The sequence below is a fragment of the Silene latifolia genome, chromosome 7 (assembly GCF_048544455.1).
Source record: "Silene latifolia isolate original U9 population chromosome 7, ASM4854445v1, whole genome shotgun sequence".
Lineage (NCBI taxonomy): Eukaryota > Viridiplantae > Streptophyta > Magnoliopsida > Caryophyllales > Caryophyllaceae > Silene > Silene latifolia.
Genome location: NC_133532.1, coordinates 14,667,431 through 14,681,171, shown reverse-complemented (window position 1 = coordinate 14,681,171; position 13,741 = coordinate 14,667,431). Strand labels below are relative to the sequence as shown.

Genomic DNA, 13,741 nt, shown 5'->3' with positions numbered 1-13,741 from the left:
CAACGCATGTCAACGATAAACCACTATAACCTCAAGACCTATAACCATTCCTATATCCAGGGCTCTCTTTCTCTCACAGTTCTCGTGCCTCCAATTACTCTGTACTCCCATAACATATATCATAAAATCCTCGGTACACTCCATCTCTTTCACATTACCGCAAAACAACATACTTCCATATACCTATACACTCATCTCACGATCTTAGCTCACAATCCACAATTGTTACACATACTCACATTAACTTCTCAAGTTTATCTCTTTTATTATCACAAAACTCACCCATAACTTGACATGACATTAAGTCCCAAAACTCCGTACTCACTGCCCCAATAAAAGGTGTTAAACCACCCGTGGCTTCAAGTGCAATACCACACATGTTCCATAATTTCTTTCCACAACTATGTCCACCAATGCCTCATCTAACACAAGATCAAAAGTACTCTATCAACCTCTCACAACTGTGTCCCATTAACAGAATATTACTATGCCATGACAACAACAGCACCATACCCAACTCTCTCTCATGTATACTCTATTATCACTCCCAAGCTGACACTGGTAAGGAACATCGGGAAACAAAACAACGGTCTATATGCCCCGACCGACACTGACAGGAGATAGCAGTAAACAAACAACAATCTTTGACAACACGAAAATACTCGTATCACAACACGAATTTCCATGCAAAGTGCACAACAACCACATCGATAGTCATCGCTACTTTTACATTCTCATAACACTGACTCAGAACAACTTCCTTGACCAGAAGACTTCATTAAAACCGCTTTACTAGATCAAAACTCAATTCTACATGGAATAACAGATAATAACCTTATGAATACCATCCATACTATGACTCTTGAGGCCGGAACCTCACACCATTACTTACATATATCATACCATCCATACTATGACTCTTGATTGACGACTAATTTAGGTTTGGTGTTTAGTTTTGTGGTTAGGAAGTTTGTTTTGATAAATTGGGTAGACAATTAGGCATGGTTATTGGTCTATAGCTCTAGTATGATATGTCTTTTGAATTGTTATGTTTGGAATACGGGTTCAAATATACTCCGTAAATAATTTAGGATATTTCAAATTGTACAAGATAAACGTACTTTTAACGTACTCCATATATGATTGATTTCTATTCTATATTCTATTACAAGACTTATTGACGTGACCCTTACTTTAATTCCGACAAATTTATCGGTGAATTAGTCGGCTCGCCAGTGACTAGGCTGGTTGAATTTTGATTTTTGGGTTATTTTACAAGATAATCTTATTAACTCCTACCAGATACCTTAGGGGGCGTTTGGCTGGGGGTAATTAGGAAAGGGTAAGAGAATAGGGACTGGTGATTCCCTTTGTAATTGTTTGGTTAAGCAAATTAATGATACCCTTTACCCATCTATCCTATTAACAAACCTCCTAATAATTCTAAACTGATATAATTTCTCTTACGATAATGGGCAAGCCGGAAAAGATAACAGACATAGTATGATCGATAGGGCGATGGGTAATACGGGATGGTTCGAACTATTTCCATATGCGAAGCTACATTATCTAAATCGGGAATAGTCGGACCATGCTCCGATCAAGGTCGTTCTTAATGGGAGAGCTCCGGTTGTGGAACGGGCGCGAGCCTTTCGATTTGAGCAGATCTGAGTGGGTAGTGAGGGCTGCGAGGAGGCTGTCGAAATGGGTGTGCTTAAGGGGTGCGGTAATTTGAATAAAATTCTTAGCGAATGTACAGCTGAGCTGAAGGCATGGAAGAAAACGAATATATCAAAAATTGGCCGTGACATTTCTAAGAAACGCTTACAACTGGAACGCTTGAATGAAGGTGACCGAGAGGAAGGAAATGTGGTGAGGAGGAGGAAATTAGTTGCGGAAATTTCCGACCTTCGAAGACAAGAGGAGCAATATCGGCGCCAACGTTCTAGAGCTTTATGGCTGAAAGATGGGGACAGGAATACGAAGTTCTTTTACAATAGAGTAGGGGAGCGGAAGCGCAAAAACCACATAGCAGGGCTGATTGATGATGCGGGTAATGCACATGTGGGAGATGAGGCGGTTTCGAAGGTGGCCATCGCTTACTTTCAAGAGCTGTTTACTTCTTCGCAGTCGGCTGACATGGACGAGGTTTTTGACGGGTTTGAGTGTAGGGTTACTGCCCCTATGAATGCTATCCTTAAACAAGACTATAGTGAAGATGAGGTGATTGATGCTCTTAATCAGATGCACCCTTTGAAGGCCCCAGGTCCAAACGGGATGAATGTCCTTTTCTTTCAAACATATTGGAAGACTATTGGTCCTTTTGTTATTGAGACGGTCCTTGCTATTCTTCGTGGGGAGCGTTCACCAGCGGAGTTTAACAGAACTAATATTGTCCTCATTACCAAAAAGAAAGCGCCAGACAAGATTCGGGATTTTAGGCCAATCAGTCTTTGTAATGTGGTGTACAAATTGGTGTCGAAGGTCCTAGCTAATTGGCTGAAGCAGTTTCTTAATGAGATAGTTTCTGTTAACCAAAGTGCGTTCACTCCAGGGCGAGCTATTTCTGACAATGTTATGATAGTCTTCGAAATATTTCATTACATGAAGCAGTCGAGGAGTGCTGAGGGCTTTATGGCATTGAAGCTCGATATGGCTAAGGCATATGACCGTGTCGAATGTGTTTTTTCTGAGGCGTGTTTTGGCAACGCTTGGGTTTGATAGGGCGTGGGCAACGAGAGTTATGGAATGTGTGACGACGGTCTCTTTTGCGGTGATGATAAATGGTAACCCCTCGGAGGAATTTAAACTGGCTAGAGGACTTCGGCAAGGTGACCCAATTTCCCCATATCTTTTTATTTTGTGTGCGGAAGTTTTATCTTACCAAATGCGGCGAACCGTGGAAGTTGGGTCTCTCCATGGAGTACGAATTGCGAGTGGTGCCCCTGTGGTTTCTCATCTCTTATTTGCAGACGATAGCCTCTTTTTTACTAAGGCGAATTGTGAAGAGGCTGATGTTGTTACTGATATACTACAGAAATATGAGAGAGTTTCCGTGCAGCTCGTTAATTTGGACAAGACCACGGTCTCTTTTAGCCGTGGGGTTACAGCTGAGAGACTTAGCATGCTTGCGAGTAGATTGGGGGTGGTTGCGGTGGAGGAACAACACCGGTACCTTGGACTTCCTACGGTGGTTGGTCGGTCTAAGAAAGTCTTAACGGACATTTTGCGAGATAAACTAAGTAAACGGCTTCAAGGATGGCGCGGGAAAATTTTGTCGAGGGCTGGTAAGGAGGTTCCTTTAAAGGTTGTTGCCAATTCTCTCCCTACCTATGTAATGAGTATTTTTAAAATTCCCGTTAATTTCTGTGACGAACTTAGAACCATGATGTCTCGCTTCTGGTGGAACCATGAGGAAGGAAAAAATGGTATCAGTTGGGTGGCGTGGAAGAAGTCGTGTCAACCAAAAGGCATGGGGGGAATGGGTTTCCGGGACTTTAAATTATTTAATCTAGCCTTACTTGGGAAGCAAGCTTGGCGCCTCACAACGGAGAGGGGAAGTTTGTGGGAACATGTGATGCGAGCTCGCTATTATCCTAATGGTTGCTTCCTCACAGCGAAGATGGGTTCGAACCCAAGCTATGTATGGCGTGGACTTGTCGAAGCAAGGGCTGGTTTGGTCAGGGGGTTAAGGAGAAGAATTGGGGATGGGTTGTCGAACAAAGTATGGCAGGATGCCTGGTTGCCGCCCACTCCTTCGGGGAGAATTATTTCGCCATGCTCACAGGGGAACGAGGAGTTATTAGTTGGTGATTTGTTGGATACGAATGGTGAGTGTAATGTAGGGAAGATAGCGGAGTTGTTCTTACCTTTCGAAGCCAGCCGGGTCTTGGACGTGAGGCTTAGCCCGAATAGGCCGTCTGATATTTGGTATTGGAAACCGGAGAAGGATGGATGCTATACAATTAAATCGGCATATCATTTGCTTGCTGGCGTAGAGTGTCTTGATGTGGGAGGGGCTTCGGATAGGGAACGGGAAAGATGGCTCTGGAATCGGCTCTGGAATACCCATGTGTGGCCCCGTGTTAAGCTATTCTTTTGGCAGCTGTGCAGCGAGGCGCTAGCGACAAGAGCGAATATTGCAGTACGAGTAAGAGGTGAGAATTCTTTTCGTTCCTTTTGCAATTCATTTTTTGAGACTAGTATACATTTGTTTAAAGATTGCCATGTAGCTAAACGGGTTTGGGAAGGGTTGGATGTTGACATGGGGGAGGAGCTGGCCGGGAATGGGATTAGGGACTGGGTGGAGGATAGGTGGAAGGCGCTTGGAGTCCGGGAGCATAGTGTCCTTATGGTTGGGTGTTGGGCCTTGTGGGAACATCGAAATAAGGTGATCTTTGAGAGGCGAGAAGTGGATCATCGGTGTATCATAAGACGAGTTAAGGACGTGCTAGAGGAGTGTGAAGGGGCGGGGTATGTGGTCAATAAGAATAGGACATCTAGGTCGCGGCAAAGGAGTGGAGAGGAGGGTGGCTGGAGACCGGCACCGAGTGGCTTTGTCAAAATTAATGTGGATGCGGGTATGAAGGAAGGAGAAGGGGGGAGTTGTGGGGTGGTGTGTCGAGACGAGAGTGGCCATGTTCTGTGGGGATTGTCTCTTGTAGACGAACGGGTCTGGGAAGCTCATGTAGCGGAGGCGGTGGCGGTGTTTGAAGGCTTGAAGAAAGCGTTGCGGTTGGGTCATTCAAACGTTGTTATGGAAAGTGACTGCCTCCAAGTTATCGAAGCCATTAGGAAGCAGCAGTCGGGAAGGAGTATCTTTTCGCTTGTCATCCAAGATATTAGTCTTATTTCGTCTTCTTTTAATTATGCTGTGTGGTCTTTTACGAGTCGTGTAAACAATGCGGTTGCGCATGCTCTAGCTCATATTGTTCCTAGGACTTTGGGTTGATTTGAGTGGGCGAATGTGCTGCCACCAATCGCGAACTCTACTGTTTTGTTTGATTTATCGTTAATTTAAAAGGCCTTCGGGTTTTTTCCTCAAAAAAAAAAAAATTCTAAACTGATACCACTCACCCCCCAAGGTTTTAGATTTTCATTCCCTTCCTTACCTATCTTTTTTTCTCCCTTCACTAAAAAAAAAAAAAAAACAAAAAAACATAACCTTTCAAAAAAAAAAAAAAAAACAACGCTGCTGCTGCTCAACCCGCCTATCGTCACCCTCACCGCCGCCTGCCATCGCCCTCACCGCCGCCTGCCATCGCCCTCACCGCCGGTCGCCGCCCTCACTGCCGCCTCTTCACCCTTCTCTCTTGAATGTTTGTCTTCTTTTCCTCTATACAAAATTCATCCTTTTATATTTCGTTTTTTATTTTTAATCTTTGCTTTTGTAAAAGTATAGATTATTCAGGTTTAATTTAGGATTTTTATTGTTCAATTATTCTTATTTAGGGTTCTCATTGTTCAATTTTTCTGATTTAGGGTTCTTATTGTTCAATTTTTCTGATTTAGAGTTCTTACTGTTTAGAAGAAAAAATCGTAATATTAGATTGATTCCTTTCTTTAACAACCAAACAACCACAAAGGGAATAAGAGGATAAACCATTCCTGTACAGAATCATAACCAAACAACAAGTTTAATTCAAGGTAATTCTATACCTTACCCCTTATTTCCCTTTCTCGATCTCATTCTCTTTCCCTTTCCAATACCAAACGCTCCCTTAGTGTTTACAAAATACGTCCTCTTAAAAACATACTCCCTCTCATTTAATCATTCTTCTCCCTTTCCTGTTAATTACATCCAAAATGTCAAATTCCACCATATCATTCTTTAAAGGGAAATTCTAAAATAATTTCATTCTATATGAAAACCCGGTAAGATCTTCTATCTAAATTCAAAAGTAAAAGTCTCATATATGACCAAGCGATTTAATTATATATTTTCCTTATTCCTTTTCTCTCTAAAAACCCTAGCCTTTATCAATCAAATTTGGGGCTTCCATCGACTATTGATCGATGGTAAGCCCCCAAAAAGCTTTTATTTATCAATTATAAGTATGAAATTTTATGAATTAATCAATAAAAGTCTCCCTTATGGTGAGATCCGTTTGTCTGTCTCTATTTTCGGAGTTTTTTCAGTCCTTGTTTTTCTAGGTTTTAGTTCTATTAGAAATATAGATAAGTGCGCTTTGGTCGTTCCTCATATGGTGAAGATGCGGAAGATCAGTTTCGTAATAGATCGTTATATGGTATTACATATGTTGTTAATTTGTTGGTTGCACTCAATTTGGTCAGATGAAATCGTCTCTCGTCAAGGCTCAAGATCCTATGATCCTCTTATAAAAAGCTGTTTGCGGCGATATGATAGAGGACGTGCTTTGGAGCAATTCAAGTTTACAGATCTTTCTTTGAACAAGATTTTATTTTATTTGATTCTAGTCGAGTTGTATCCGTTCAAATTTATCACATGTTATAGATGTCGTATGACTATTTATTAATGAATTGATCCTTTTTTTTCACCCAATTAAAACATTTGGCTTTAAAAGAACCCACTAACATCTCAAAGCTACCTCTATTGAAAATGCATTAAACAACTAGACAATAATTTACTTCAATTATTCGACAAATTAGTGCAATAAAATTGTCTACAAATAAATTGAGAACTCATCTGTGAACTTTGAGTTAAAAAAGGTGGATTTTTTTTTTTGTTAATTGCGTAACTTGATTTGGAGACCGACGATAATGTGACCTTAGAGATTTGACATTTTTTTGGTGTAATTGATCGAGTTAAAAAGGTGAAGAAAATGTTTAATCAAGGGAGTGTAAAGGTTTTTCTAATAACTACACCCAAACATAAACATTTTTCTATAGTACTTAAAATCCTACTATCGTAATCTTTCCGACATTTATATATTGCGATTTGTTCCGTCATAATAATCTACTTTATGTTTTATCAAACTCATACATTTTCCCCTGGAACCATGGTGTGATTATACAATTTTTATTTTCAGATTAAGATATATGTATACAATTTTTTTTGTCAAATGAGCGCATTATGTCACTTGTAAGAATTAAACCGTCACCTTAGATTGAGGTAAGAGAGCTCTTACTTGAACTAACTCTTGTTCTTTAATTTATGGAAGTATATATATTCTAAAGAATAAGAACTTTAGTATTGCCCTGAAACCTACATAAAGTGATTGTGTATATTGATTCTTATGTATTTTAATTTCTACTCCCTCCAATTCTATGTATTCTTCCCTTTGTTTGTGGGCACGAGAATTAAGGAGAAGAATAAAATAAGAGTAAAAAGTTGGGTGGGGTTTGGTAGTAGGAGAGAGGGATGAATAAATATGAGTTAAATAAGAAATGGTGGGGCCAAAATATGAAGGAAAGTAATAAAATATGAGTAAAAGAGTTGGGTGGGGTTTGGTGATAGGAAAGAGAAATGAATAAAATAAGAGTAAAAGTTTCCAAAATAAGAAAGGGGAAGAAAACCTGAATAATCCGTTTTAGGAAATAGGGAAGAATATATAGAATAGGAGGGAGTATATCTTAATTATTTGTTTATTTTTAATCAACATATATACTCTTTACAAATAATATAAAATGTAAATTAATAAACAAGATAAATGGAGTACTTGAGAACAAAATTATCTTAATTGGAAAAACAATTATACACCCTCATATGTCTACTATCAAATAGATTATCAAAAAAACATGATACACCTTACAAAGTAAAACAAGCACTACTTGTTTTGGTCTTCCCTACTTTTCTCTTGAATTTTCTTTCCATTTTTCTTGTTTTTTTTTCCTCTAAATTTTTAGCAATTAATTCCATCATGTTTTCCACTAAAAGTGACCTTAGCATTTGAACAAATAGCCAAAACTCCTAGATTAGGAGCAACCTTCCTATGTAATACTTGTTTCCCATCAAAAGTGAGGTTAATATTTGAAATCTCAATTCCTTCACAAGGTATAGCTGGACTGCATGCTAAAGTGACCACTTCATTGGTGGTCGAGGTTCCTCTAATATTTCTAAAGTGAACATCACTAATCTTCACATGAGATGCCTGCATAATCAATATGGAAAAGTAATCAATCGACTAAGTCTTCTAAGAGACAGTTTTTCAATAAATTTATTGGAAGACTATTTTACAATTTAAAGAAAAAAATGGAACTATAAGTAATAAAATAAATACAAATTATGATTAATGATGAAAGGAGTACGGTTATTATGTACTTCCTCCATTCAACTCCACTCTACCACTTTCCTTTTTCACGTTTGCCAATGTGTGTTTTACGCGCTAAATATCGTTAGCTACGTATTTGCAAAAATTATAAAAGTTAAATATTTTTAATGTACTCGTAAAGACGAATTAAACAATAAAGAGTCACGATCAACAATAAAGAGGTACGACCGTACGAAAGAGTGTTCTCTTAATAATTTAGTAAGAGACCGTCTCCCAAGTTTTAGTGATAAAATATCGTAAGAGACTGTCTCTTAATAAGTTATTGAAAGACCATTTCTCCGTACCCTTTTTGAATATCTTTCGTACATTTTTTACTGTTCAATTAAAGGTAAAATTTAGTTAAAATGAAATAATTCTTCAAGTTTTGAATAAATTACCTCGGTGCTCTTTTTCTTGCCATATTGTTGATCAATAATAATAGGGTTCTTCACATGATCCATTATCAAATCTTCAAATATAATTCCCGAGGCTTTGTTTGGCTTATTCCCTGGCCATGATTTAACTCTTGCACCATTTGTAGTTCCAATAAGTGTGCAATTCTTAACTAGCACTTTGCTCACTTCTAGCTCGTTGTTATATTTTCCAAGACTCCCAATACTATCAATCATCAATATAAATAAAAAAAAAAGTCATGATTCATTACTATTAAGATAGATATATCCGTTTTAAGGAAGATTAATTATGCTACTATATAAATCATGGATATGTGCATGTACCTGATACCATGACCAGGGCCACAAGTTACACCGGTTACAGTAATGTCTTTAGAACCGTGTCCAATAGATATACAATCGTCTCCGGTTCCAATAATGGAATTAGTAATATTGACAAGAGTAGAGCCACCAATGTGAATACCATCAGTATTAGGGCTGTTGAACGGGGCAGTGATTTTTACATTACGAATTGCCACATTTTGACAATTGGTAATAAACATATGAAAGAACATAGCATTATCTGATTTAATTCCATCAATCACTCCGTTGTTAACTCTGTGGAATTTTATAGACTGCAAGTGCATATATAATTCAAACAACTCATCAATTAGTAAAAGAGATAATAACTTATTAAGGCTCCGTTTGGCACGACACTTCAGGTAACTTATTTGACCAAAATTTCAGCTACCTGATTTTCTGCACGTGTTTGGCAAGTAGCTTATTTGGTCAAATAAGTTACCTGAAATGAAATGCTACCTAGAGACTAGAGTAGCATTTGGGATTTTCAGGTACTGAAATAAATTATCTTCCATTTATTACCCTTTCAATCTATAATATTAAATAATTATCATAAACTTTTATGTCATTTTACCAAAAATCAGCTACCTTTTCAGCTAGTTTGCCAAATATTTTTTTATAATCGATTCATCTTATCAAATTCCTACCTTTTTCAAATTTCCTTATCGATTACCTTTTCAAGTTTAAGTAGCTTTTCGTTTTCAAACTATCTTTTCGGAGTTTCAATTATCTTTAAAATTTAGTTTTACCAAACATAGCCTAAAATGGAACTTCGAAAACCAATTTCATAATAAAAACTTGAAATAATAGAAGCTTACAGTAGGGAGAGGTGCACAATCGGAACTCTTAGAGCAATCATTCAAACTCCAAGTTTTAGGACCGTTACCATCGACTACACCAGTGCCGGTGAGGGTAACACCATCAACATTCTCAAATAAAATCCATTCGGGTTCAGAATAGAGAGTGACATCAGGGTTAGCCAACACAATTCCTTGAATTTCAACGGTCACGGTAGATTTGCAGGGTCCTGAAAATAAAACTGGTCCTACCATAAATGTTCCTTTTGGAATTATTACTCTAGTTACCCCGGGGCTATCGCATGCTGCCCTCCATGCCTGGATAAACGCCTGCGTATGTATACGTAGATTTCATTATCATTTCTTTGCCTTTTGATCATTTGATAATATACAATGGTACAAAGATAGTAAATTTTGTATATATTTCAAATGTTGGCAAACATTAAATAAGAAGGCGTAGTCTTAAATGTAATCAAATACTCTATAATCTCCTTTTTCTTTTTTATTTAGGATTATTCTCTCGTGAACCCCTGAACTTTTTCGTTTTCTAAGGTGTACCCATCATTTTTCACAAAAAAACTTTTGACCGACAATAATTCTCTGTTACGAGTTCAGAAAATAGTAATTTTTTTTTCAAACCAATTATATCGTCAAGGCCTTCAATTTGAAAAAAAAAAATCACCGCTTTTTGAACTCGTAGCCGGTAGTTATGGTTGGTCAAACACTTTTTAACGAATAAACTTTGACTGACCATAATTCCCGGCTACGAGTTGAGACGTCGGTGAATTTTTTTCAAACGAAAGATCTCTTAAAGACGCTCAATTTGGAAAATAGTTTATCGTATTCTGAACTTGTAGCCAAGAGTTATTGACGGTCAAAGTTTTTTTTGCATGAAAAGAGGGGTATATCATAGAAAATGAAAAAGTTGAGGGGTAACAAGAGAATATCCCTTTTATTTATTAAAGTTCATCGTCTCCAAAAAAAAAAAAAAAAAAAAAAAAAGTTCGAAGTCGTGCATGTAAGTTTTGTATGCATGCAGTTCACGAAAACTACACATTGAACAACACATGAACAAATAATTTGATTGACCTAATTTATTTCAAAACTAAAAAGTCAAAAATACTACATGATCCAAGGCCAATACAATTCTATTGTAAAAAGGAATGATATAAAACAACACAAATTCTTATCTAAGACGGAAGTATCTATCCTAAATAAGAATTTGTGTTCAAATTAACACCTCAATAATAACGAAATAAAGATTCTCAATTATTCTATCACGATTAATATTTTACTGGCTCATATACCTAAGTCTAAAAAACAAAATAGTATTCTGCATGATTATAACGTTTTTATCATAAAATTTCCATCTAATAAAAGCGTTAAACTAATCGAACAATAATGAAACAAAACCATATTTCATAAATTCATAAACAAGACAAATCTACGCTGCATGCAGCATGCACAACGACCTTATAATAACTTATACATTGCATAAGTTATTATAAAACCGTTATACATCATATACAATACCAAAAGACGTTCTTTTAAATTACCAAGGAATTGGCCGAGTCTCCATCATCGGTAGTAGCAGGGGAGCCATCTCCGACTGCACCATACTTGGTTACATCAAAAACCGCAGGCAATGCAAAGGCAGTCGTAGCAAGGCCACTGTACATTGACGATATCAATAGGCCTAATACAATTACATTATTATTAATCGCCATTATTGTGTGACCTTGCAACTCTTTGCTCCAGGGTTGTTTAGGTCTATATTACAAGACCAACTTTTTTTTTATTTTTATTTTTTTTTTAAATTCAAGATCTGATTTATTGTTGAATTATTCGGAATTTATATTGATTTTGTTTTTGTTTTTGTTTATCTAATTTCATAAGGAATAATTGTTAATTCGTTTATATTTAGTATTATCTATTGCTATCTTTTAGTTTAGCCTAACATTAATTTACCAATTTAATTTCTCCAAGAATTAGGGAATCAGAATTATAATAGGATGCTACAATTAACAAATTATCATATTTTAGTTTTTTTTTCCGTATTTGTTTGACCTTGGCCACTAAAAAACTATACTTGAGACAATATTGTTTTGAATTAAGTAATTAATTAACTAAAAGTTTCATTTTAATGGAAGTACAAAAAAATAGTATTCATATTGCTTTACTAAATGGAGACAATGAAGCATAAACAATTTGGCATTCGTTCGTATGTCATAAGCCTTAACCAAAGACGACTCAAGGCGTATAGTTAATGGTACATTGAAACAGATTAATATAACTCAAGACGAATTTTTATTTGCATGCATGCATGCTGTAAAATTAAAACTAGGTTAAATAGGGCCTCAATCAGATATAAAAATGGGACAAGTTTTTTTTTGTTGACATTCTACTTCTATCTCATCTATCTTATTTGACTATTTTTTTTTTTTTTTTTTGAAACAACCTCAACGGTTAATCATATACTCCCTCTCATTCATAATAAACCTCCCATTTTATTTTGGCACAAATATTAAGGAAACACACTACCCCACCATATAATTAAATTTCAACCACACAAATACACTACCCCACCATACAATTAAATTTGGACCACACAAACACTTACCAAAAAAGGAAATAGGGAGGTTATTGTGAATAGACGGAAAAGGAAATAGGGAGGTTTATTTTGAATGGGAGGGAGTATTATTTAATAAATCCTGAGACGCAACATCAACAAAAGACAGTGGTAAATCATCCGTCCAAAAACGCCTACCTATGGACCATGGCATAGCATGAGCTATTGTGTGAGCCAACTTATTAAACTTCCTATTAGTATATGTAAATAAAACAGACTCAAATAAACAACTTAATCTAAAAATATCATCGTAAATTAGGAAAATGTCGCTTCGGCCTGTCTTCCGCTTCAGCAAATCCGTCACCACATTAAGACAATCGCTCTCAATAATTATCTTGTTCAAACCCAGACGCATAGCCTCCTTTAGCCCGAGGTATATAGCCTGTGTTTCTGCAGTTGCCACATCCTGATCGCCACGAGACTGAACTACCACCGCCCAAGCAACCCTTCCATCACCATCTCGGCACACCGCACCCAATCCCACTCCCTGTCCCTCCTTCACGCCCGCATCGACATTTATCTTCCATACCCCCCCCCCCCCCCATCCGGTCTAACCCACCCGCCAGTATGCCTTTCCCACTCTCCCTTTTCCCGTACAACTCCCTTACCATCCTGACTAATGCTCTGCATTTCACAAATTACGTCCTTGATCCTCCTTAATACGTCCTCACACGCCCACAACCCATTATCAAAGAGCATTTTGTTACGCTTTTCCCAAATCACCCAGCACGACGTCATAAAAAGCACCCTCTCCTCTTCCCCCATATCCCGAAGCAGCGCCTCAACCCACTCCCTAGCTCGCATATCACTAGTACCCCTAAGCACATCAATCTCGACTTCGTCCCAGATATCATCATTCCACCCACAATCTCTAAAAGCATGGACACAAGACTCCGTATGAAAATGGCATCGCGGACACGATCCATCAAAGCCACTTATACGAGCAGCTATACCTGCTTTAACCGGAAGTGCCTCGCTACACATCTGCCACATGAATGCCTTGATGCGTGGTAGTACAGGGGCACCCCATATCAGCTTCCAGAGCCAACCACTCATACTATTATTGGACTGCTCCCCCTCATCACCATCGTCCTCCGCCAAAAGTCGATACCCTTCCTTCACCGAGTACTCCCCATCCCTTGCTTTATCCCAACACCAACTATCCTCCCTAATATTCTCACTCAACCGAATATTCAAAACCCTCTCCGCTTCAAAAGATAGAAAAATCGTCTCCACCTTTTCTCTGTCCCACCGAGCCCCCCCCCCCCCCCCCTCCCCCCTACCATAAGATCCGCTACCTTCATCTCCAAGTCGAGACCTCCACGCGGTGAT

The 13,741-nt window shown here is 37.9% G+C and overlaps 1 protein-coding gene across 1 annotated transcript; it reads right to left on the bottom strand.

Moving 5' to 3' along the window:
- Nucleotides 1–7,637: 7,637 nt before the first annotated feature.
- Nucleotides 7,638–11,609, bottom strand: LOC141590911 (exopolygalacturonase clone GBGE184-like). The gene is made up of 5 exons (XM_074411424.1): nucleotides 11,337–11,609; nucleotides 9,802–10,110; nucleotides 8,969–9,258; nucleotides 8,630–8,849; nucleotides 7,638–8,072 (listed from the first exon to the last, which is right to left on the bottom strand). Exons 1-5 carry the CDS (start codon nucleotides 11,505–11,507, stop codon nucleotides 7,824–7,826), a joined length of 1,239 nt encoding a protein of 412 aa, XP_074267525.1. The 5' UTR covers nucleotides 11,508–11,609; the 3' UTR covers nucleotides 7,638–7,823.
- Nucleotides 11,610–13,741: the final 2,132 nt, after the last annotated feature.

Excerpts from the sequence above, each read along its gene's own strand:
- LOC141590911 (XM_074411424.1), bottom strand. The coding sequence starts at position 11,507 with ATGGCGATTAATAATAATGTAATTGTATTAGGCCTATTGATATCGTCA. Across the intron at positions 8,850-8,968 it reads GGCCCTGGTCATGGTATCAG|TATTGGGAGTCTTGGAAAAT; the intron begins GTACATGCACAT and ends GATGATTGATAG. Across the intron at positions 8,073-8,629 it reads GCAAGAAAAAGAGCACCGAG|GCATCTCATGTGAAGATTAG; the intron begins GTAATTTATTCA and ends TTGATTATGCAG.